The sequence below is a fragment of the Anabrus simplex genome, chromosome 1 (genome assembly GCF_040414725.1).
Source record: "Anabrus simplex isolate iqAnaSimp1 chromosome 1, ASM4041472v1, whole genome shotgun sequence".
In the NCBI taxonomy this organism is placed as follows: Eukaryota; Metazoa; Arthropoda; class Insecta; order Orthoptera; family Tettigoniidae; genus Anabrus; species Anabrus simplex.
The window spans coordinates 829,318,397-829,345,885 of record NC_090265.1 but is presented as its reverse complement, the minus strand read 5'-3'; the positions used below and the strand labels follow the sequence as shown (position 1 = coordinate 829,345,885).

The window sequence follows — 27,489 nt, the reverse complement described above, 5'->3', positions numbered from 1 at the left end:
AACACAATTGTAACACTTATGACACTTTTCTTGAATTAAAAATAGAAGATCTTGCCATTTTATATCGGTTGATGATGACATGGACATATGTCAAAACCGGTCCCATAACATATTAAATATGTTGCTACCTTAATTCATGCAACAATATTATTGTATTGAATAGGTGGAACATCTTTCTCATTTTAGCATTGTAATTATTAGTTCAATACGAATCAGTGATGAAGTTTTTAACTTTAAAAGTGGAATATAAATGCGAAATTGTTTGACATTATTTCTTTCCGCACTTATCAAAAACAATGAAAACAGTAATGAAAGTGAAAATAACTTTCGAAATAGATTTGGAAATTTTCCTATGTACTTTGCTGCTGTGAAGTGCCAGCATATACTTTGAAAAAGAATGGTACCATGTGGCTTCATACGAAACCACAGGACCTCAACCCAGCACAACTGCTTCAGAGCATATAGTGCGGGGAGATCAACTCCTGTTCTGAAACTGGTGAGTGTTGAGTTATTCTCTTTAATTAAAACAGCTGGTATATGCTATTTTGCTTCAGTTTGAAATTTAGCGGAACTTAGCGGATAATCAACTAAAATTTAACGAAGAAAAGATTTATGGGTTGGCAACACTGTTAGCAAGTATAAGACATAAATGATCGGAAATGTAATTCTATATAACTTCAGTTATGTAGTTTATCGATATGACTACTAATAATATAAATATTTGAGAATTAAATTTTAGGCCTTCCCCTAAACTACCATTACACTCAGCGTGAATAAAACGATTTTTAGCCTAAATTGTAGTGGCTCATCCACCGACTTTACACACCAATTTTCATTAAATTCTCTTCAGCCATTTTCTCGTGATGCGTGTACATACATACATACATACATACATACATACAGACAGACAGACAGACAGACAGACATTACAGAAAAGTAAAAACTGCATTTCCTTGTTACTGTGGACATGACCAATACAGAAATACCATTACTTTCAAATTCTAAGCAATGTACAAACAAAACTCTTATTTCATATTTATAGATTTACACAATTGTCCTCACTTCTTGAAAAAACTTTTGTTATTATCATTGTCAAAATTGAAATGTAACTTGAAATATGACATGCCAGCCATAAAGTCTTGTCACGGAATACATTGTTTATTGTTGCTGTCTAGTAATATAAAACGGAAGTTCCTTTAAGAACTGTTGAGAAAGCACCGAGTACAAAATATACACATCATTTAATAAAGTAGTTTAACACTTCTTGCAAACAATCTTCAATGTTAAATTTGAACAACCTTACTTGAAATGTTACAGGCAGTGTTGGTATTTGGTAGTTTCAATGTGTTGACTGGGGAGATTGAAATTCTGGCCTTGGTATAGGATTGGGACCAAATCTACATCAGAAAATTTAAAAACTCGTACGGAAATTTCTTTCAAAATTAAGCTATTCTGGTAGAGGAAATCTGAAGCCTATGTCATTTCAATTTTGACAATGAAGATAACAAAAGTTTTTGCAAGAAGTCAGGACAATTGTGTAAGTAATGTATATATAAAACTTTAGGGTATCTCAAATAATTCTTTAAAAAGCATTGGGTTCTTTTTTTTTTTTTTTCATTTTCTGAACAATGAGTTTTGTAATCTACCACGTGATTTTATAGCTGAAGAAGTCTCAAATAGAGACGAAACATGTCCAAAAATATGTTTAATTTGTTTTTATATTAAATAGTTTTCACTTGTAAAGTGATGTGTATTGATTGGGTGGACCATAAACCTAACACTGTTTCTTAAATTAAACATACCACTTAGTCGAGTAGCTCGTCTTCTTTCTCCCAAATCTTCCCAGCCCAAACTTTGCAACATCCTTGAAACGCTACTCTTTTATCGGAAATCACCTAGAACAAATCGAGTTGCTTTTCCTTGGATTTTTTCCAGTTCTTGAATCAAGTAGTCCTGGTAAGGGTCCCATACACTGGAACCATACTCTAGTTGTGGTCTCACCAGAGACAAATATGCTCTCTCCTTTACATCCTTACTACAACCCCTAAATACTCTCATAACCATATGCAGAAATCTGTACCCTTTATTTACAATCATATTTATGTGATTACCCCAATGATGATCTCTCCTTATATTAATACCTAGGTATTTACAATGATCCACAAAGGGAACTTTCATCCCATCAATGCAGTAATTAAAACTGAGAGGACTTTTCCTATTTGTGAAACTCACAACCTGCCTTTTATCCCCATTTATCATCATACCATTGCCTACTCTCCATCTCACAACATTATAGAGGTCATTTTGCAGTTGCTCACAATCTTGTAACTTATTTATTACTCTACACAGAATAACATCATCCACAATAAACCTCATCTCTTTACTCATACCATTCATATAAGAAAACATAAAAGTCCAATAATACTGTCTTGAGGAATTCCCCTCTGCCGTATTTACTCGTGTATTAGACTCCCCTTAGCTTTTCGAGACAAAGAAAATGAAAAAAATTAATCTCGCATATAAGACCCATCAACATAATTCGTCAGGGAAGAACAACGATTCCACTTCGGAGCGGGTACAAGTCTTATGCAGCTCTGATGACAACACACAAATTTATGAATAGTTTTGTCCATACGACCCACGCAATGAAAACACGCGTTGAAGTCACGTGGTACATCTGTGTTTCATAGTTAAGAAATGTCCACCTCCGTACCGTAGGCCTACTGCAGCTGTGATGACGTTGCACAAATAGGTGAATAGTTATGTGTCCGACTCACACATTGCAAGCACGCATCAGTCATGTATATATGTCTGTATTTGTAGTTAAGAATGTCCGCCAGCATAAGGGTTAGCACAATTAACTGCCGTTCTCGGGAGCCTGAATTTGATTTCTGGTACCGTATTGCCAGAGATTCACGAATGGCAGGAAGGTTGATTTGCAGTAAAAATGGTACATGCAACTCCCTTCCACTGGGGGCCTGCCTAAAAAAAGAACTGCATTACCTCGGGATGAGGAAATACATTTATTTTAGTAAAGAAAATTCACGGTTGTTGCTAGGCCTATTAATATAGGCAGGCGAGATAATTAACAAAGTGATCGTTTAATATCTCGTAACTCGGGCCAATATAGGGTTTTTTGGGAGAGAACTAGGTTAAAATGATGATAAAAACAATCCAATGACAACTGTTTTACTCACCAAAGTACTTAACAAACAATAATAATAATACAGTAGAACCTTGATAATTCAAAATCGGTTCATTCACAATCTTGCCTAATTTGCAAGAAGCTTGGAAACATGAGGTACGGTTTTGCATGTTATTTAAATTGTTTAATTCGAAATACGGATGATTCGTAATTCGAAGAACAATGTCGGTCCCGTTAACGAAATTCAGACTTTTAATTCGCAACTGCCTTAACATTTTGAAATATATAGTATTTTACAGAGCAATTTAAATTCAAAATTTCTCCGCGTCATGAAAGAACGCGTCTTCCGGTATGAGCAGGGGTAACTTTGGCGTGTCTACAGTGTGCTTCATATCTGCTTAAGTTCGAGTGGGATTGTAATTATTAGTATTCGGCATTTTAAGGAAACGCCACAATATCACGTAACAGGCAGTGTAAGGAGCGGGAGAATCGGCAAACACTGGCGATGCTGACAGTTGGCGAAAAAGCATGGCTTATATAATCAATTCGAACACACCACATAATGTTGTCAATGTCGATAAAACTGCATTTTTTAAATTTTATTTTTTAAATGCCGAGGCCAAACGGACCTAAGGTTTTAAAGGAGAGAACTGCCAGCCAGGAAATGTACTGTGTTGCTATGCAGTGCACACGGAAGCGAGAGACTTCCTGCCCCCGTCATAGGAAAGTTCGAAAAGCTACGAGGTTTTAAGGACGTCGTGCACTTTCCGTGCAAGTGCAAGGCATCTAAAAATGCAAACAGTATAGTAATCCAAGTAATCCAATCCAGGTAAAGAGGGAATACTACTGACAAAATATTTGTATTTAACACTAGAACCGCTGGAGCGGTCAAAATGAAAGCTCACGTTTTTAAAGCCTTGTTTTAACCACATTTTCTGTCGTATTGCTAAGAGCTTCAGTGACTTTTCCTGATTACCGGTCAGGATCATCCGTATTAAATGACTGCTGTATTGATTATCATGATAAAATGTTTTAGAACATGTGCTTATTCCTCTGGTTGAGAAAACATTTGTTTATAATTATTCTCCCTACAATAATGTAAGCACAACTATGAAACTCTGATAGTCTATCTATGGCCATAGTTATTCATTTTCCTAAAGGCGGCTAATGGGTCACCCTCCTCTGAGAGTAGCGAACATTCCTCCGCTGTCACAATTCCCTAATGATATACGTTATTTTGATGTCAACATTAAAACCTTGGTACTGAAATTCAGCATTCAGACTGCAATTATACCTGGTGTAGGCCGAGAACTGAAAGTTTTCGATTGTTCTATTACAGCAGTAGAAAATGTAATATGAAAAGCTGGAAAAAAGAAGGGACACATCAACACAAGCCTCCCAGGACCAAGTAATACGTTATTAGGTACAGATGGCATCACGGAGTGGACTGTAGGAGAGTTTGCGAAGACTACACCCGGCAGGATGGCTTGTCACATCGTCTTGAAAGAAAATCCAGGACCTACTCCATACTCAAAGTGGTATGTTTCTGACGACAGTGTAGCGTGTACATGGTGTCTTTTTATTGAAGAATCTATTTGAAACACATCAAAAACTCTACGAAAACTGAAGCACAACACGTTTTAGGAGATAAATTGTGGAGTGTAAGTTAAGAAAACTGGAGGCATTCAGTGGCTTAGGGCCTGTACTACGACTGTCAGGTAAACAGCCAGATACGTAGGCTGCAGTTTTGCAAACTAGAAGTTAAATATTTTCTTGCATATTACCAGCAGATTTTAACGATGGTATTGTAATGCGGAAGATGTAGTAACATTTTTATTGGGTTGGTAATAAAGGTTACTGAAAATACAGTGAAATTCACCGCCGTGGTATATGTGTTCCCTGGTGTTTTCGTTTGTTTAGCTCTATTCCTTTTGAAATTGTATTACTAGAATCCAATATCAGAACCTTATTAAGCTATAATGTGGAAGTTCAGGTCAAAAACAGAATTAGGACTGAAATATACACATACAAAGGAATGTTAAAATTAACTGTATAACGAAACTGAAACTGTTATAGAAAATAAAAAGACTGAAAATGTAACCTGGACGCAAAAGTTAAGATTCAGGTTATGTATCATTTTTTGTGAAGGACTTCCGGCCATTGGTGTACAAAGCTGAAATGGCGGGATTTGAATGTTTGAAGTTCACAAAAAAAAAAAGCTGAAATTGGGAGAAATAATGGAATAATCAGGAGGCGGAAAAAACTGTTGAAAATTGGGAGTCTGATATAGGTGTTGAATCGCATAGGGAACCCATTCCCTATAGGAATCAACACCTATATAATTGGGAGTCTCCCGCCTAAATCAGGAATGTTGGCAGGTATGATTTACTGTATTGATTTTTTTATGTCCCCACTCACTTTCAACGATTTTTGGGCACGCCGAACAAAACATACTAGGGTATGCATTAATAAAAAATGGGAGACAACAAATGTACAAAATTAAACTCTATGATTATAAAACGCATTACCGCCAAACCTATAGAAAATGTGGCAAACTTTCCTGTTATTTTTATTCTTTCCATCGTGGAACTTTTGGCACTCCCGACCATACCATACCTAACCTAAACCATGCAGTCTCTCTTATCTCATTTACATCTGTTTAGGTAAATCCTGATGTGATAAATGTAGAGAACAAGCATGAAATATACAGGGCCTGGTTTTCAACAGACGCAGTTATCAAAAGAATGCTTCCAGTCACAAAGTATTACATTCACAAATACAACTCGTAACATACGCTAGTTATCAGCTGGTGGTTTGGCAGGCTTACATAACAAGGCTTTGTTCAGTAGGAGTGGCTTCTGCTACATATACACCAGCTGGGAATATCAGAGACCATCTCCAGAAACCATTGAGGAATAACTTCACACAGTTTGGACACTATATTCGGGAACAAAACTATTTTTAAAAGGTTCAAAAAGATGGCACCCCGCTCTGTCTCTATTGCAGTGCATGACTGACAAGATGGCAGTGAAGATGACGTCACTTGGAATGACTACACGCCGGTTGCAGGGAAGTTAGCGGTGCAAGACAATTAAAATGAAAGCAGTGATCATGTTTACTGTGTGGTAAGTACTGTGGTAGGCCTACTGGTCAACCGACAGAGACAAATGACTGGCCATCGAGTTATTTTGTATCAATACTGCATAATATGATAATACGATACCCTTAACCCTTTTCTCTACAGGGTCGAGTATGAAGGGAGACGAATCTTCATAGCGTATGGCCTTCCTGACATCGTCCTTGTCAGAGGAATTAATGATATGAAACGAATGACGTGATATGAGTAACTAAAATGGATTATATTTACCTTATGTGTACGCCTAAAAGTCGTGTAACCATTTATTGACTTTTTACATTTAGAAATAATGTCTTCCAACGAAAATAGCCAGTATAACTCAAATACATTCATAAGTTTGTTAAAGAACAGTGTAGAATGTTTACATGTACAACTTATAGCTCTTTATAGCCTAGAAGTCATGTTTTCACTGCACAAAATTTAAGGTTATCACATATTGGACTCTCTTACTTTTCGGACTGTAAAGGTGGGGGGAAAAGGGGTCTAATATGCTAGTAAATGCATAATTATTACAGGATCAGATAAAGCTTCACCTAGTCTAATTCTCTGAGATCTATTTTCTAGAAATATAGCTACACATTCAGTCACTCTTTTGTCTAGTCCTATTGCACTCATTTTTGCCAGTAGTCTCCCATGGTCCACCCTATCAAATGCCTTAGACAGGTCAATCGCGATACAAACCATTTGACCTCCTGAATCCAAGATATCTGCTATATCAGGGAAAAGCTGAAGGAAGTAGTTTATTTATTCAGCAATTTTCATTATCAACGTCGTACTAGGTATATGTATTTTCCGTGTTTCTATTTTTAAAATATTGTGTAGGTTTAGGATTCAATGTTTTCTTTCGCATCATTATCTAGAGAACCAATGCTTAAGTCATAGCCAGCTTATTTGCATAAGGTACTGTTGTTATTTGGGTCATCAGTCCATAGGCTGGTTTGATGCAGCATCCATGCCATCCTATCCTGGGCTATTTCATTCCTACATAACTACTACATCCTACATCTGCTCTAATCCACTTGTCACATTCATACCCTGGTCTACCCTTAACGTTCTTAGCGCCTACACTTTCCTAGAAAAACAATTGAACAAGTCCTGGGTCATGTGAGGCAAATGATAGAGGATAGGTTACGTTGGAGAACAATCGACTCGGTCGTTAAGTGTATGAGAAATAGAGTGACACCAAATACAATGGTCCGACTCAATTTCTAATGATTTAAAGATAAGAGAGGTATGGAACTAAATGACGTCACACAGCATGTTACAAATAGAGGATTGTGCAAGTGTTCAGTAAATGCATGAAAGCTTACAGACTGAATGCTGAAAGGCATAACGGTCTATATTGAAGATGTATGTATGTATGTATGTATGTATGTATGTATGTATGTGTGCATGTATGTGTGCTTTCTTTTCTTTTTGCGTTACAAGATTAGTTGTTGGTTCAATTAATTCCCAAAGAAATATTCAATGGCTTAATCTGCAAATAAGCAACAGTTTCAGAAACATCCATACAAACCTGACGTATAATAACTTTCTGAGGGCTCGCAAGGGGTTTCACGTTGGTGTTAACAGTTGTGACAGCAGTTGTAACTCCAGACACAGTGGCTACTGACACTGTAGCAGGCTTCAACTGCGTTATGCCACTCACAGGTGCAGGCAGGATCTTTGTTGGAGACTTCACCATTGTAGAAGCAGGCATCATTGTGATCTTTGATGGTGATGAAACCAGCTTGTTCACAATAATACTCTGCACATAGCAATTATTAAAGAAAGGAAATTATTACTTGCACACTACAAAAAATATTTGCACATGAATATGACACGCCTTTGTCATGCAGAGAACAAATAACAAAATTAATTGAATTATCATAATATTAACTGGTGGTGGAAGGCACTCGAGTTGCAATCCAACCTGTGAGGTGAAAGGAGGTGAAGTGCTGAGTGTGTGTTCAGAGTACAACTACTAGTGCGTGAATATAACATGGGAGTTTCAATTGAACAATACCAATGTGTTATGGGAAAATGGCAGTGCAGGCTGCTGAAAGTAAAATACAAAAAAAAAGGTCAACAATTTCTGTAATATTATGCAAATGGTGTTAAATTTTTGTTGTGATGGTACTATTGGTGATCGGTTGTGATGGCGCTATTGGTGATTGGTGGTGCTGAATTGAACCCAGGCCTTGGACTGTCTAGGGAGGATAGTGAGAAGCTGAAAAAGGTTATGAAAGAGGCATGTCAAGTGGATAAGACTAGGGAATTACTGATGGACCAAAATAAGGATTTCCATGAGCTGAAGACTTATTTAGAAACAGAACTAAGAGACATCAAGGAGAGCTTGGTGCAGAATAACCTCAAGTTGGATAAATTTAAGAATAAAGTTCTGGATTTAGAAAAAAGAGTAAAGAAGCTTGAGCTGAACGGAAATGGCATGAGAGAGGGTAGATAGAATGAGAAGGACTGGCTGATTCGGAGGAGGATTTTAATGATAAAAGCCAGGCGCACATTAGGACGCAGGCAAAGCAGCAAACGCAGCAGAGGGTAGAGCAGACTTTTGTAATCCATGCAAATCAATGCATCATCGCACGTTCAGAGGCAGGTCAGAGCAGAGCAGGATAATACATTTCTGCACCTACTTCCTTGTACCCTATGCAGTGTTTGGAACATAGTCTCCTGGGCATGTGTCACATAGTTTATTGAGAAATAGAGGAGAAAATGACCACAGCCGTTTGGTCTCGCTATGTTTTGTACTATGGGAACCATGTGAACTACAATGCAATTTTTAATTTTGATTTCCGTTATGTATTATGTTCACGCATCACGAGTAAAGGCACTACAGTCTAGGCTATAAATAATTTTATTCACACTGGGTAAAATGGTAGTTTAGGAGAAGGCCTAACATTTAATTCTCCAAATATCTATGTAACAATCCGCAGCCCAAGTTCTCGCAACATTGGGTATTTCATGTCAAGTTCTAATAATAATAATAATAATAATAATAATAATAATAATAATAATAATAATAATAATAATAATAATAATAACACACAAACAACAATAACAATAATAATAATAATAATAATAATAATAATAATAATAATAATAATAACAACACAAACAACAATAACAATAATAATAATAATAATAATAACAACAACAACAACAACAATAATAATCATAATAATCATATGGCCTCAGCTGCCGTGTGCAGACATTTCGATTTGACGCCATCTAGCTGTCTGGTCGTCAATTTTGACGTTTTGTTTTACTCTAAGCCTACCTGATGGCAGACTGAGTAAACCGAAACTCTCTTGGGTGTCTATGGCTGAGATTTAATGAATTTTGTCGGGTAAACACCAAATATGTCACTAGAGATCTTTTACATGCCGACTTCATACGATAGAGTGTCGAATGGACTTCTTCCGCCATTCAAAAATCCAACTACCTCTGCCGGATTTGAATCCGCCATCTTGGGATCCGGAGGCTGACACACTACCACTGATTCACAGAGGCAGCTTCAAGATCTAAAGATGGTTATGGAGAGCAGCATCACCAACTCCGTGGCCGCCAATCACCATCACATTTATGTGAAGAAATAAGTAGAGAAAATAATTTACTATGTCTTGCCAAATATAACTGAAAACATGTTCACAACAGATTGTCAGTGTTGACTGATTTTAATATACTGTGTCTTGTGGCAACTAGATGAAAATCTAGCAGTACATCTGTAAATAAAGGTTTTCTCCCTATCGCTCTCTCCGATCCTATTAATAAATACTACATAACCAAAGTTAAAGAAAATATAATTTCCGATCATTTATGTCTTCTATTGTTTTACCATACCGACTATGATAACCGAGATAGGTATTAATTAATTCACCAAGCAAGTTGGCCGTACGGTTAGGATCGTATTGCTATGATCTTGCATTCAGAATATAGTGGTTCGAACCCCACTGTCGGCAGCCCGAAGATGGTTTTCGTGGTTTCCCATTTTCACACCCAGCAAATATTGGGGCTCTACATTAACCTTTCAAGCAGTAATGACGGAATAAATCGTCGTAGCCGCATGGCTTACGAAGTGGCCATGACAGAATATTTTGTCATCGCATTGCAAATGTCTTTCGGCGATTGGTATGACGACTTACTCCGTCGTAAGATCCAAGATAGCTTTCCTTTGTGCGTGAATGTTAGTTTCGCACTTTGCCTACAGCATCACTCTCCTAAATCCACATGACTGGGTGAAATGCTTTCGTTCCACACCCAGCTGGCAGCCAGCCAGTACCAACCGGTACTGGCCGCCAGGCTGCTGAGTGGTGGTAGTGCATTATGGCAGGTGCAAGCAGAGCTTGGAAAGGCCTGCGAGAAAAAGAACTGTTTGATTTGTTACACTGTGACAATTTGGAGAGTGATACATCATCTGATAGTGAGACTAATGTTGAAATGTCAGGAGATAGCGAGTGCAATGGTGAAAATGATTCAAGTGAACGTGACAGTAGCACTAGCGGTGATATTCAGCTCGGTGTATGGACGAAGGTAGAATCTTAACAGCCGAGATTTACATTTACAGCGCATCCGGACTAAATGAAGACGTAAATAATCCACTAGAATATTTTCGATTGTTTATCACTCCTGAATTAGCGGAAGTAATATGCTCAACAGTTTTTGGAAAGCACACCAACCTTGAGAGAATGAATCAGTGGATTGACATGCATAAAGATGAAATTATAACTTTACTTGCATTCTTTCTCTTGCAAGGCATTCATCAGTTACCTGACAACAAGAGCTACTTTTCTCATCGACAGATATTAGAGACCCCAATATTTTTGGAGCTGTTCTCTGAAAGAAGACTTTAGCTCCTCCTCAAATTCTTACACTTCGTCGATAACGAAGCATACGATGAAGCCATATGTGGTACGAAGAAACTTTAAAAATTGAAACCTATTCTGGACCACTTGAACAGCAGTTTCTGAAGTGTGTACACACCCGAAAGCGATGTGTCTGTAGATGAGTTTCTTTTGTGTGGAAGGGATGTTTGTCGTGGAAAGTTTTCATACCGTCTAATTGCTCAAGATTCGGTATCAAATAATTTGAACTGTGTGAATCTTCATCTGGTTACGTGTGAAATTTCTTTGTGTACATATGAAAAGTTTGATTACTCACTGAAAAATGAATCATTTGGATCGAAAGTTGTTTCCTGTTGCTTTCCTCACTGAGACAGATTCTCTTTCCTTGCCCTGGGCACTGTAATCATTTTAATAGCTTGATAGTAAGGCTTTTTTTTTTTTTTTTTTTCTGAACCTGATGAAAATACCTGACCATTTAAAAGTATCTCACCATAAGTTCCCGTTGTATTCCTCAGCAAGCCAGATGCCTTGCCCTTCATATTATGATCATTTTTGACAGCTTAATAGATATTCTGTACTTTTTGAACCTGATAAAAATACTATACTACACAAGAGTATCTCACTATATGTTACTTCCCAGTACTTTATGGAAAATGTGCCACTGTGTTAGTAGCTACTCACATGTAGCAATTGAAAGGTTAATATTAAGGTCACGGTCGCTTCCTTTCCACTCCTAGCCCTTTCCAATACCATCATCGGCGTAAGACCTATCTGTGTTGGTGCGACATAAAGCAAATTGAAAAAAAAAAGTAATACATTTAAACTTTTGTTGCTTAGTCCATATGAACGCTGAACATTGCTAACATGGAAATATTGTTCAGTCTTGTAAACTATGCACTTCGCAGTTCATCAGCCCAGCGCTGTCCTATTCTGCTCTCCCCTGCTCTGCGAGTAACTGCTTCTCAATGTGCACCCAGCTTAATAGTGTTTTCAGAGTAGAGAAAAATATGGGAAGAACTTTTAATCTGATTTTTTTTGCAATCTTGAACTGCCAATAAATTTGAATGTATTGACTAAATAGAACAATTTATACTAGTTCTTAAATTTATATAATATGGGAAGAAGACCGGCTAAGATGGGAGTTCGGAAAAGACATAGTGATGACATTTATTGACACTTAAAAAACTTATGACAGTATGCCCGGACAGTTGGTATGGGTCATATTAAGGAAAAAAACAAGTTAACAGAGTGGAAGTGCAAATGTACAAAAATTGTGTTAGTAGTGTGAAGACAAGTATAGGAAAAACAAAATGGTTTAAAGTTGAAACTGATCTCCGACAGGGATTATACATTCCCCCATACTATTCAACATAGTCGTGGATGAAATTCATAAGGCATTAAACAGAGATTGGACAGGCAAAAAAAGCCATGTTGTTTGCAGATGATATAGTGATATAGTGATATGGGGTGAGGATGAAACAGAAGTGAAAAACAAGTAGATGTATGGAATCAAGACAGAAAAATTTAGGATGAAAGTAAGCACAGAGAAAAGTAAAACAATAGTGATGACAAGGGGAAGGAAGGAAGGAAGGAAGGAAGGAAGGAAGGAAGGAAGAGGAAAGATAAAACTGAATGGTTAAATTCTGGAAGTGGCTAAAAGTTTCAAGTACCTGGCGAGTGTGATCAAAGAAGATGGATAGATAACCGAGGAAATTGGGAAAAGAATACAACAAGCAAACAGCTTCTACCAGAGTGTAAGGGGTATTTTGTGGAACCAAGATGTCCCGAAGAAATGTAAAAGTATTATATTCACCCTATTACGAACCCATACTAACCTATGCAGCTGGATCAAAGACTACAACAAAACGAGAGTAGAATACAGGCAGCGGAGATGAAATTCGTAAGAGGCATCGAGGGCAAGGCCAGAAAGGATAGAATTAGAAATGAAGTGATAAGAAAAAGGACAGAATGATATAGATGTTGATTCCCATAGGGAACCTGAAATATTTGTCCTGAATGAGTAAATTACAGTTTAACCTGCTTTATACGTAACTCTGTTCTACGTAATTCGTATGTTCGTAATTTCCTTTAGGTCCCGGTAAAATGTAATTTAGAAGCGTGTTAATTAAACCTTATTTATACATAATTCGCTGTTATACGTATTAAGTGTCATTGAAATATAACTGAGTTTTGCGTAATTGTAATGAGCATGTGCTTTTTTAAAAGAAATACTGTATTTTCGAAGTTTCCTCTTTGTCGGCATAGGCGGAAGTAGAGCAGTCGGGTTTCAATGCTGAAGCAGAACACAAAGAGTTTCGCCGAATGACATTGTTGACCCTTACTTACTGGCGGCTCAACAAAGGCCAACCGAGCGAATCCTCTTCGCTCCTCCTCTACCTTGGTCTTTTTTGACCCGCCGCCAAAGATTAAGATACATTACAAGCAAAGAGGGCGGTTTCGCCCTGGAAACAAAAGAAAATGATAATGGGGTGAAGTTTTGTCTGGCAATGAGCTAACGCTACCGGAGGGTGTATAATTCGATACTTTTCAGCGTTTCGATGATTATCTGACAGTATGTGGAAAACTACCGGATGAAGAGATTATTGCTGATGTACGCCAACAACGCAGAGGTGATGGACCAGCTACAAGCGATAGTAACATTCGAGATGGAGATAACGACTTAAATCTTGAAACACCTGAACTGAGTGAAGTGTTTAGTGCAATCAATGCGTGTAGGCATTACATCAATGTGAAAATGCTTTGAATTCATTACTAATTTTGCAAAAGGAGGAGTATACTCTTAATGCAAGAAAAGTGAAAGACTATCTGATTTCTTTAAGGCTGGACCAAGTTCAAAATAATATTTTCTGTCTTAATGTATTTATTATTTGCAAGTATTTACACATGTAGGTCTATTCCATTGGTTTTTCAGTAAATATGTGATGTATTGCATAAGTCTGATTTCTAAGTAATTCTGTGTTACAAGTAGTTTTTCCTCTTCCCCTTGAGATACGTATAAGTCAGGTTCAACTGTAATAATACCAGTATAAAAGGTCCGTTACTGGACATTATAAATTTTCCAGCCATGGTGGGGGTGCTATTTACCAACTGATGAGCCCAACTTAGCACACTGGGGTGAAACGCTGGCAACCAGGAATGAGTTAGCTGGAAAATTTCCAATGTCCAATAACAAACCATGTAAATTGGTACTATAAAAAGGAAAGGAATCCTGAAACTTTAAGACAGGATATAAGCAACAAAGCTACAGTGGTATGAACATATGATGAGAATGGGAGAAGAGAGAGTGCAAAAAAAGCTTTTTCAGAGAAGTTAACAGGAAAGAGACCACGAGGAAGACCCTGAAAGAGGGGGACAGATTCAGTGTGGGAGTGCATAGAGAAGATGGGAGGGAAATCAGAAGATGTACTTAAAAAAGGAGAAGAGTGGTGGAGAGACAGGCAACGATGGAGGTCCTTGATTCACAACCCAACCCGAGAAGCTGGAAACGGGAAATGAAGAAGAAGAAGATGATGATGATGATGATGATGATGATGATGATGATGATGAAGAAGAAGACCAGCTAAATATATCTGGTGCCAGGACTAAAGACCAAACATTTCTTCGTTAACGCAAAATACCTGAAAGGAACTAAAATTTGGATAGGAAAGAACTTTATCCTGAAGAACAGGAAACTATGAAAATATTATGTTTCCATTTAGGCAAAGCAAGGAATGCAGGACTAAAAGCATTTATCAGCAGAAATAGGCTTGTGGAGCTAGGCAATTCTTGGTCAAGAAAATGGTCTGCTAGTCAATGACCAGACGAGTCAGCAGTACAAAAAGTCAGTGCCACAGCAGGTGAACACTAGCGTGCTGAATCACCAGCAATTGCAGTAGCGGTCGATTAGCAAGGTGGAACTAGAGCCACTGATGACTAGTCGGAGAGCTCGAGACATTTTCACTCCAGGCAAGCTGCACAGGAAAGGGCAGTTTCCAGGAGGAATGATATATCAGGAAAAAAGAAAAGAAATGTAAGGTAGCAGTAAATTTAAAGGACTTGTGTACTAAAACGGGGATGAAGAGAGTGGAGGAAGAGAGGGGTTTGGAAGAGGAAATAATTAGTTCACCAAGTGGATTCTCATACAATTAGAGATATCGCGGATAACACGTAGCAGAACAGTGCGTTTAGTAAAGGTACCCACGAGGAAATAACTACGATGGAACGTAGGAATAATAAATATCGAAGGAATATTGGTTAAACTGGAAAATGATGAGATCAAATAATACTAGTAGGTTGTGAATTACAAATATCGGGTTAAAAATTTGGAGTAAATCAAAACATAGGCGAGTAAAACAAAGGTGGTATCTGGGAGGTATATCAGTCTTGATAAAGGAGGATAAATGCAACCTGGTACAGCATGCGGAGTCAGGCCTAGATGATCTGATGTTGTTAAAGATAAAATAAAAGAAGGGAGGGGGAGAGATAATTATTCATAGGTTTTGAATATGACAAACCTTTGGGGTCTCCTTTTGAGAAAAAGCATTTTTGATTACCTTATTAGGGTAGTAAACCAGATTAAATTAAAGAACGAAAGAAGAGGAAGTAATTATAATGGGAGATTTCAATGCAAGGGTGAGTGAAAAAAAAAAAAAAAAAACAGTATACGATAAATATAAGAAAAAACAATAGAAAGAATGAAACAAGAAGGGAGAAAACTATTAGAAATGTGTGCAGTAGAAGAATTATACTTACTGAATGGTGGGTAGTTGGGAGATTAAACAGGGAATTTAACGTATATAGTCTATTCAGAAACGAGCACCACAGATTTACTAATGGCATCTAGAGAGGCACTGAATTATATTAAAGACATACATATATACATACATCATCATTATAGACCATTATGCATTTCAGCGTTCAGTTTGCAAGCTTCTGTGAATTTATTAAATGTCGCAACAATCCTCTATTTGCAACTAGTGATGTGGCCTCATTTAGTTCTATACCTCTTATATTTAAATTGTGAAAAACTGAGTATAACCATCGTCGCCTTGGTCTTCCAACACTTCCCCCACCCTCCATAACAGAGTCCATTATTCTCCCAGGTAAACTATCCTCCTCCATTCGCCTCATATGACCCCACCACCGAAGCCGGTTTATAAGTGCAGCTTCATCCCTCAAGCTGATTCCTAACTTAGCCTGTATCTCCTCATTCCGAGTACCCTCCTGCCATTGTTCCCACATGTTTGTACCAGCAATCATTCTCGCTACTTTCATGTCTGATACTTCTAACTTATGAACAAGATATCCTGAGTCCACCCAGCTTTCACTCCCGTAAATCAAAGTTAGTCTGAAAACAGACATTTAAAGACAGTTTCGTCCAGAAGCTGACTTCTTTCTTACAGAATACTGTTGATTGCAACAGCGAGCTCACTGTATTAGCTTTAATGCACCTTGATTCAATCTCACTATACTACCATCTTGGGAGAACACGCATCCTAAATACTTGAAATTATCTACCTGATCCAGCTTTGTAACACCAATCTGACATTCAATTCTGTTGAATTTCTTACCTACTGACATCAATTTAGTCTTCGAAAGGCAATTTTCATACCATACTCATTGCACCCATTTTCAAGTTCCAGGATTTTAGACTGCAGGCTTTCGGCACAATCTGCCATTAAGACCAAGTCGTCAGCATAGGCCAGACTGTGTACTACATTTCCACCTAACTGAATTCCTCCCTGCCATTTTATACCTTTCAGCAGATGATCCATGTAAACTACGAACAGCAAAGGTGAAAGAAATACGTATATACATACATCATGATTATAGACCGTTATGCCTTGCAGCGTTCAGTCTGCAAGCTTCTGTGAATATACTAAATGTCGCCACAATCCTCTATTACAGCCTTGTCTAACCTCCGTAAGTTCCCTGAACCAAGAACTCGTTCTATCATCAATTCTCACTGCAGCCCAATTGTCAACATAAATGCCTTTTGATTGATTTTGATAATCCACCCTCGATCCCATAATCCCCCAGTATGGTGAACATCTTTTCCCCTCGGTACCCTGTCATATGCTTTCTCAAGATCTATGAAACATAAACCCAACTGTCTATTCCTCTCGTACCATTCTTCAATTATCTGGCGCATACTGAAAATCTGATCCTGGCAGCCCCTCTGTGGCCAGAAACCACACTGGTTTTCATCCAACTTCCTCTCAACCACTGATGGCACCCTCCCTTCCAAGATGCCAGTGAATATTTTGCCTGATAAACTAATTCATGAGATACCTTGATAGTTGTTGCAATCCTTCCTGTTCCATTGCTTATAGATAGGTGCAATTACTGCTTTTGTCCAATTTGAAGGTACCCTACCAATACTCCATGCTAATATTATTATTCTATGAGCCATTTCATCCCTGCCTTCCCACTATACTTCACCATTTCAGGTCTAATTTAATCTATTCCTGCTGCATTATGACACTGGAGTTTATTTACCAACATCATTTTCCTCCTCCCCATGAGCTCCGTTGTTCGCGACACCACCATTAAGATGTCCTTTTACGTTGAGAAGATTTTTCAAAATATTCCTTCCACCTGTCCAGTGATGTGATTCCCTGGGATCTATTATGAGTTCACCTGAATTACCCCCACAAAATCCTGTTCATTTCCTTTCTCCCTTCCTTCCTAAGATTCTTTATTACTGTCCAGAAAGGTTTCCCTGCTGCTTGACCCAGCCTTTCCAGGTTATTACCAAAATCTTCACACGACTTCTTTTTGTATTCAACAACTTTGTTTCGCTCTGTTTCTTTCATTTAGTATTAAAAACTTCATTTTTTGTCCGTATTGACTCAAGATTTTACAATGCTTAGTAAAGCTAAAGGTTCCACCTATTCAATACGTTATCGTAATGGTCTATTTAGAACATCACATATTTATTTAACTTATATAAAATACATCTTTGGGACCGGTTTCGGCAATCCACTATGCCATCATCAGCCATTGAGTTTTTTATAGCAAGGAACATTCAAAAATTTAAAAATATGCAATAGCAAGTCCTATTCTTACATGAAAAACATTAAAATATAGCTAAATAGCATAGGCCCATTGTACTACACAAATAACATGTCTTTTTTGAAAAATACAATATTATTTGGTGCATCTAAAATTATTTTTTATACATAATTGGCAAAGTCTATGATTTGGTGTACCTTATGTACAATAGAATCATGTAAAATTGATAAAAGAATCTACTTTTGCCATTTAAACCACAGTTTTAAAACAACAAGCCCTATTTTACATGGAAAATATTAAAACTTGGCTAGTTAGTATTAACCCCTTTTTTATGTTATACAAGTAACATGTCTTGTTAAAAAATATAGTATTATTTGGTGCGTCTAGAATTGTTTTTAGGTGCTTAAAAAGACTATGGTTTGATATAGTTGATACACACAAAATTTTCTATAAAATTGATGAATGTTTCTATAAAAACCTCTGTCATTTTTTAACACAGTTTCTTAGTTCCTCATAATATGCGACTTGTACTGTTTTAGATAATAAATCTGGCACATAAAATAATATTCAAGATCTTAACCATAGTCTCGGCCTCAGCCACACAGTTATTTACATTGGAAAATACTAGAAGCAAGGTTCAAATACTCAAACACGAAAAAACACATCAGAATCTGCTACTTCTTACATAGTCAAACAGAGTGTTATGTCAATAAGTTTTAAGGAAGAAGAACCTGTATTTATTATCTAAAACAGTACAAGTCGCATATTATGAGGAACTAAGAAACTGTGTTAAAAAAATGACAGAGGTTTTTATAGAAACATTCATCAATTTTATAGAAAATTTCCTGTGTATCAACTATATCAAACCATAGTCTTTTTAAGCACCTAAAAACAATTCTAGACGCATCAAATAATACTATATTTTTTAACAAGACATGTTACTTGTATAACATAAAAAAAGGGTTAATACTAACTAGCCAAGTTTTAATATTTTCCATGTAAAATAGGACTTGTTGTTTTAAAACTGTGGTTTAAATGGCAAAAGTAGATTCTTTTATCAATTTTACATGATTCTATTGTACATAAGGTACACCAAATCATAGACTTTGCCAATTATGTATAAAAAATAATTTTAGATGCACCAAATAATATTGTATTTTTCAAAAAAGACATGTTATTTGTATAGTACAATGGGCCTATGCTATTTAGCTATATTTTAATGTTATTCATGTAAGAATAGGACTTACTATTGCATATTTTTAAATTTTTGAATGTTCCTTGCTATAAAAAACTCAATGGCTGATGATGGCATAGTGGATTGCCGAAACTGGTCCCAAAGATGTATTTTATGATAAGTTAAATAAATATGTGATGTTCTAAATAGACCATTATGATAACGTATTGAATAGGTGGAACCTTTAGCTTTACTAAGCATTGTAAAAACTGTTTCTTTCATCTATGTACAATTCCCTGTCTGCATCAGCCCTTGTTTTTAAGTTTACAAGCTCATCTCACTTCATCCTTCCACCAAGATGTTCGCTTTTACCCATCTTTGCACACAGTTGTTCCTAGGCATTCCCTTGCTATTGCTACTCCTGCATCCTGGTATGCCAGCCATTCTTTCTATACCCTGAACCTGTTTACTGTCCACTATTCGGAACTTCTCACTAATTATATCCATGTACTTCTGTCTAATTTCCCCGTCCTGGAGATTTTCTACCCTTATTCATTTGCAGACAGTTTCACTTCCTCTATCCTAGGCCTAGAGATACATAGTTCACTACAGATCAGATAGAGGTTCATTTCATCGAAAAATCCCTGAAAAACCCAAACATTCCAAAAAAAAATTCCTGAATTCAAAGTCGGTTATGATATAGTCTATTATGGATCTGGTACCTCTACCCTCCCATGTGTAGCAGTGAATAGCCTTATGCTTGAAGAATGTATTCGTAACTGCTAAACCCATACTAGCACAGAAGTCCAGCAACGCTTTCCCATTCCTATTAGCTTCCATATCTTCCCCACTTTTACCGAACGCCCTTTCACATCTTTAGTTCTATTTCCAACTCTCGCATTGAAATCGCCCATTGGCCCTATCCTATCCTTGCTGTTGACCCTGACTACGATGTCACTCAATGCTTCATAAAACTTGTCAATTTCGTCGTCATCTGCACCCTCACATGGTGAATACACTGAGACAATTTTCGTCCTAATTCCTCCAACTGACAAATCTACCCACATCATCCGCTCGTTTACATGCCTAACAGAAACTATGTTGCCTGCAATAGTATTACTGCTGAAGAGCCCTACCCCAGACTCTGCCCTTCCCTTTTTAACACCCGTCAAGTACACTTTATAATCTCCTATCTCTTCCTCGTTATCTCCCCTTACCCGAATATCACTTACTCCTAGCACATCCAGATGCATCATCCTCTTTGTTGACTCAACCAGTTCTACTTTCTTGCTTCCATATGCCCCATTAATAATGATAGCTCCCCATGGAATTCCATTTCGTTCGCCAAGTTGTTTTCAAGGAGTCCCTCACCTGTCAAATGTGAGTGGGGCTCAGTTACTCCCACAGGTCCGAGGCTTGCTTAAAATGTTCTAAGCTTGGTAAATTCATAAAGCAGGATGCTACCCTACTTACACATAGTCCAAGTGAGGATCTCTCCTCTAACGGGTAACACAAGAGATGTCCACTCCCATTCCGGAAGCAATTGGTATCCTGACTCTGAGGACCACTTAATAGGCCACTCAGCAGTTGCCCATGGACGTGACTACAGTAACCCACACCATGAACCATACTAAAGACATAAAGGTAAAGATATGGAGATATCGACTGCTAACAAAAGAAGGAAAAGCAAAAGAAATAAAACAGAGTAATAATATTCAGAAACATTTGGTAAGGTATAGATGGATAAGGGAACACAGAGATTAATTTAGGGATTATTATAGGTATGGGGACTTCGGGTCGAAACACGTCTATTTATGTGCGAAGTTTCGCCTTAACTGGATGTAAAATATATAGTATTGACTAGGAGGATTAAAAATGTTTTGCGCAATTTTGTAAGAAGTTCAACCGCCAATACGGATTTAACATGAGATTCAGAGTCTGTAATCTGAAGTATGAGCATTTACTGACTTATTACTCTTAAAAGTATCAAGCAAATGGCTGAGTTTATTAATGATGTTTTCAAGAGGGGTATGGGCATGTGAATTCTAAGAATCTTAAAATTCAACATCATTTTTCAAAACTGAATTTATTTGAACTTGAAACAAGAGGTGATATCTAGTTATGGTATAATCAAATACGTTATAATCACTTATTCCTTGCATTCATTTAGTTTTTCAATTAAATTATTTGTTTATTACTCATTTGCATTTCCATTCGAATGAGTGGGGCAATTGAATAGTGAATGCTTTTGAAACAATAAAATGAAATGAAATCTTAACGTTGTCATCAACTCATCAATATCATCGCTGGGAAATTAAAATTACATATCGCCATTCCCTACAGGAAGTGTGTGGGTAGGATGAACGGTCTCTGATAAGCCTTCCAAAATTAATCAGAACTCTTGCTCCACATGTATGAATGAGTCATGCATTCAAATGTCATTACATAAAATGCATAGATTAATATATTATATGGTTAGGGGCCGATGACCTGCGGTGTTAGGCCCCTTAAAAACACAAGCATCATCACCAGCATCAATATATTGTATCACACGCCCACACAGTTACACGAAGTGCAATGATATAGTATTGACTACTTGGCTCACCAATTTATCAAGTCATAAATTAAACTTTGTCAGAATTTTCTCTAATAAGTCGCTATCTTTGAAATTCTGTCACTAAATTACTTCTAAGAGACTCCAGAACGTTAATGATGACTATGATCAGGGAATGGATTTATATGTAAATACATCTCTCTTTAGAAAGCTAAAATTAATTATATTTTGCATTATCTTTACGAATCATGACGTGCGGAGTTGAAAAATGGAGTATTCACTTTCCATATTTTTCCATATTTTGGAGTTTAGCACATATGTTCCATATTCTTCGTCATTAAAATCAATATAGTCCATATTTCGGCTAAAAAGTATTAATTATATTCAATTAGCCGTCCTCTCAATAATGGAGAAATAAATTAAAAAATGTATATTCGAAAAATTAATATTTTAATTGGTGTGCAGGTCATTATCATGCCTGTCCACGTCTGGGCTGATAAAATAAGCTAATAAGGGGTGCAAAGAAAGAGAGAGGTTGAGCCCAGAAGTGGCGGAGATCAGCCGGTCAATACCGTGACTATCTGAATCACACTTACAGCACTGATAAGCTGCGTTACATAACATCAACTGTGCCTGTGCCATAATTTCGTAACTAGGGAAATCTCATTCATCGACGATGTGCTAATGGTTTCCGGATTAGTTCGTAATTCGGGCATTCCCTTTGATTGCTTCATAACTCCATCTAGTTCACTACCAGTCATCCACAGTTTGAATTAGCAGTGAGATGGATCACAGTGTCCTTGTACGTTCAGTGTGTGCAGTTGTATACTGATACTCATTGAAGACATTAACGTTGTACAATATGCCTAAAGTAGCTCAGTCAACCAGTTTAAAATTGAAAAGTTACGGATCAGAATTTAAAGATGGTTTATCAAATGACAGTAAGATATTATTTTGTAATTTGTGTCATTGTACAGTGACATCTACTCAAAGGTTCCTTGTGTAAGAGCACGTTTCAACCAGTAAACACCAGGCTAACAAACAACGAGATTCCAAGCAGTTGTATCTGACACAACCAGCAACTTCCAGTGTAACGTCCAAGTTCAACACCGATCTCTGCCGTGCTCCCATCTCTCCTGACATACCTCTCTTCAAACTGAATAATCAGTGTTTCAGGGAATTCCTCAAGAAATATACTACACGATCCATCCCAGATGAGTCAACATTCAGAAAAACGTACTGTTCAGCCATATACGATGAAACTGTTCGGAAGATAAGGCAAGAGATTAAAGACGGTCCAATTTGGGTTTCCATTGATGAGACAACAGAAAAAGAAGGCAGGCTAATTGGCAACGTAATCATTGGTTTGTTATGCGAAGATTAGTATAAATGGGTTCTCTTACACTATGATGTTCTAGAAAAGTACGATAACAAAACTATAGCAAAAGTGTTCAATGAGGCTATGGGTATCCTCTGGCCACAGAGTGTCAACCACTGCACTTGCAAAGAATTCTTGATATGAAGAAATGACAAAGGTTGCTGCAATGCAGTGTGGAGATTTAAGTGTAAAATTAACATTGGATTTAACCCCAGCAGATATTGTGAAATTGAATTATGCCTCCATTACCTCTTACGATGTTGAACACAGTTTCAGTCAATATAAATCTGTCCTTAGAGATAATAGGAGGAGATTCACTTTCCAGCATTCAAAATAACATTTTCTAATCCATTGTTTTGGTAACAGAGAATAAAAGATTGTGTATTCTTCAAATATATTAAAATGAGAAGTGCAACATTATGTTGCATGTAGATCTACTTTGTTTAGCTTCTTTGAACTTTGATATTAAATAGAAAGTAATGTTATATGTGTAATTTTAAGTCCATATATAATTCCATATTTCAATAATATTAGTATATATAAATCCGTTCCCTGACGATGATATTTTGTGATGGTGGCTCTTTCCCCAGCTAAGAAAATGTGTAAATAGTCAATAAAAATCAGTAAGTGTTGAAAACAATTGAGGAATGGGGGGGTTATTGCTGTTTTAAGAGGGAGTACAGCTGGGCGGGCAGCTATCCTCTATTAATACTAATCAGAGGGAAAAAATGGAAGGTGACAACAATTTGAAAAATGAAGGTATTGGGCAAAGACAAGGGCCACAAAGGACGGTAAGTGAGACTCCCTAGGCCTTCGAAACCTAATACCGTCGGGGTCGGAAAAGAACAAGAGCTGACTAAGGAAGGTCAGTTAGGATAAATGAAGCAAGGAGCCTGGCACAAGTGAGTGGAAGCAATGCCTGGACTCAGCTAAGGGCACCGTGATCACCAACCCACCCTCTCTCGCTCAATCAATCACCACTGATATGCATTTAGGGCAGTCATGCAGGTGGTGAGATTGCCTATTAGTTGTTTACGTAGTCTCATCTCAATTTAAGAGCCCCTAGGGCCTCTATTAGTCACCTCCTACAACAGGCAGGGGATACCATGGATATTATTCTACCACCCAAACCCACAGGGGAAAGTAACGGTTGGTGAATGAAAGACACAGCGGTGAATTATTATTATTATTATTATTATTATTATTATTATTATTATTATTATCATCAAAATATTTTGCTGTGGTCTCAAAAGCTAATATAATGTATTTTTTTCCTTTGACATACATTCCTCAGAATTAAAAAAGAATGGTATTTCTATATATCACTCGAGTCTGCAGTAAGAAGGAAATGTAATTTTTAATTTTCTGCCATCTTTGTATGTATGTATGTATGCGCATCACAAGAAAACAGCTGAACAGAATTTAATCAAACTCGGCATGTAAAGTCTGTGAATAATGCAGTTCAATATTATTCATGCGGTGTGAAATGGTAGTTTAGGGGAAGGTCTAAAATTTATCCTCCAATATCTATGTTACTAGTAGTCCTGTCGATAAATACTACTATCTATGATGTGGTTCAAGCAATAAAAGAGGTGTCAAACGAAGTAACCATGTATTTATATGCTGATGATATGGTTCTAGGATCACACGATGTTAAAGTGCTACAAAAAGCACTGGATGCACTGAAGAAGTGGACAGATACAAATGAATTGCAAGTGAACATTGAAAAGACTGTCTACATGATTTTCAGGAAGGGAGGACGAACATCCTCCAGTGACAAAGTGACTTATAAAGTGGAAACATTAAACAACGTAAACAGTTTTAAATATCCGGGCTTGACGATGTAGACGATGCTGCAGCAGCTACGAAAGCAATATTTGACATCAAGAATTTAAATAGATTACCTCTTAAGATGGCCATGATCTTGTTTGACACAAAAATAATCTCTATTTTAACATATGGACGGGAAATAATTTGGGATAAGCTAACAAAGAATGACCTACACACTCTAGAAAAAATCAAAGCCCGATTCTTCAAGACAACCCTCTGTGTGTCCAGATTTACTAGATCAAGATTGGTTTATGAACTTGCAAAGAAGCCTTTTTTTAATTGAAAATTTGAGATTCAAGCTTGCTCTACCTTACACAGACCACTGGAAGAAACTCTTGGATGAAAGATTGGCCAAAAGGAATGATATTTGTACTGAATTCTATTTGACTGAAGCAATGACGAATAAAACTTGGACCAATACAAACCAGGATCTCCGACATTTTGTCAATTCTAAGGCAATTCATGGATACCACTATACACTCTGCAAAACTAGGATCTTTCATGAACCTGACGATAGTTGTGTGTGTGTGTGTGTGTGTGTGTGTGTGTGCGTGCACTGTGTGATTTGACTTGTCCTCGTTACCATGTTGTGGAATGCTCTAAGCAAAATAGGCCTATAATAGACTTATGCTTAAATGACATGTAATCGCTTTATATAAACAAATTGTGTGCTCTATTAAATTAATTAAAAGTGACAGAAAATACCATTTTCAATCATTTATGTCTTATATGAAGTTTTACCATATCGACTATGATAACAGAGATATTCACAATTTTAGACTTGTTGCTTAGTTCACATCAACGCCAAGCATCGCTAATATGGAAATATTGTTCAATCATGTTAACTGGTAATGGTGTGACTTTTGCTGTGATTGAATTAAGGTGAAAAATTGCATGGTTAACAGCCATATCAACAAGGAAAACTGTGAAGATGACAATCAAAATGAGAAAAAATCATGAAGGAACAACTGTTTTAAGAATAAGACAAGAGGGAGTATTGAAAGGAGAAAGTACTCACCTTACATTAGATGCCCTAATATCACAAAGTCGGGAGAAAAATAAATATGAAGGTCTACAACATCAACAGCCCACAAAATTATCAACAATAACACAGGACTCCTATTTGTTGTGATGTGTTTGTCTCCTCTTCTGCCACCCATCTCTGATAGATGGTATAATGCCACTCCTCTGGTTCATATATGTTCTGATAACTACTGGTACGTGAGAAATAATCTTGGGGTGGACAAACTGTAATTGTGCACATTCTAAGTGATTGTCCCATCAACGACGAGTATTACCGCTAGTTTAGAATATAGTTAAATTAAATGCATTTTGAAGACTAGTAGGTCACTGTGGATTTCAGTGTGACATAGGGGACTTGGTACCCAACAACTGCACCACTGCACTCATATTAGAACTACATATTAGGGTTGTGAGTTCATAAACAAGAAAGGCAATGCATGCATTTTAATTCCGGACCTTCATGATCAACCAGAATGCCAGGCAGATGTTTTGTTTGGATCATACATAGGCCTATACATCAGATACAAATTTCCTTTTTACTCTCACTTTCACATGAGGCCTATTTATCTACCGAGGGTCCAATAACAGACAACTATATTATTATTATAAGTTCACTACGCGGTTTGGGTCCCGTAGCTATCAACCTGGACTCAGGAGATAGGTATTCGATCCCAACTGTCGGCATCTCAGAAGATGGTTTTCCATGGCCTATTTTCTCACCTGGCAAATGCAGGTGATGTACCTTCATTATGGCCTCAGTTGCTTCGTTTCCACTCCTAGTTCTTTCCTATCCCATTGTCGCCGTAAGATCTACTGTGTTGGTGTAACGTAAAAACAAATAGCAATAAATATTATTTATTTACTTATTGCTCCTGTGCATTACTTGTAATTTGGTTTGAGTTGGGCTAAATCCCAAAGCCTTGGACATTTCCTTCTGAGATTTATTTAAGAGGGCAGCCTACAAATTATGATGAGTATAGCCTGCAAAGAAGGAAGGTAATGAATGTATTGACATACATGTATGGTAAACGCCACACATTTGTTTCACTCTCATTTTCATGTTATTTATAATTTGTCATCGTGCACATTTTTGCATTCTTCCCATACATGACTTATACTTTGGTCTAAACTGATTTCAAAGTTTCGGATTTTCCCTTCCGAGACTTACTACACAGCACAGTCCGCATATCATGAGAATGTGGAAACACAACGAAAGTGTTAACATACTGTAGGCTACATGCTTTGTTAACATCACATTATAATCACACTCCCATTTTCGTATTTATCTTTGTCCTTATCATATGTTTCTACCTTCTGTAATTTGGTTTAAACTGACTCTAGAGCAACGGGCCTTCGTCTGAGACTTAAGAACAGAAGATAATATTCCACAAAAT

At 37.1% G+C, this 27,489-nt stretch overlaps 1 protein-coding gene across 4 annotated transcripts in view; it reads right to left on the bottom strand.

Annotated features, from left to right (window-relative positions):
• The window catches only part of LOC136873914 (protein lin-54 homolog), a 264,832-nt gene that overhangs the window by 191,467 nt on the left and 45,876 nt on the right, over window positions 1-27,489 (bottom strand). For 3 of the 4 annotated variants that reach the window (XM_067147255.2, XM_067147265.2, XM_067147274.2), the window contains exon 4: window positions 7,798-8,028. The exons of the other annotated variant lie outside the window; for it this stretch is intronic. In XM_067147255.2, coding sequence (XP_067003356.1) covers window positions 7,798-8,028 — 231 coding nt within the window. The remainder of the gene's footprint in view (window positions 1-7,797; window positions 8,029-27,489) is intronic. 4 annotated transcript variants of the gene reach the window in all.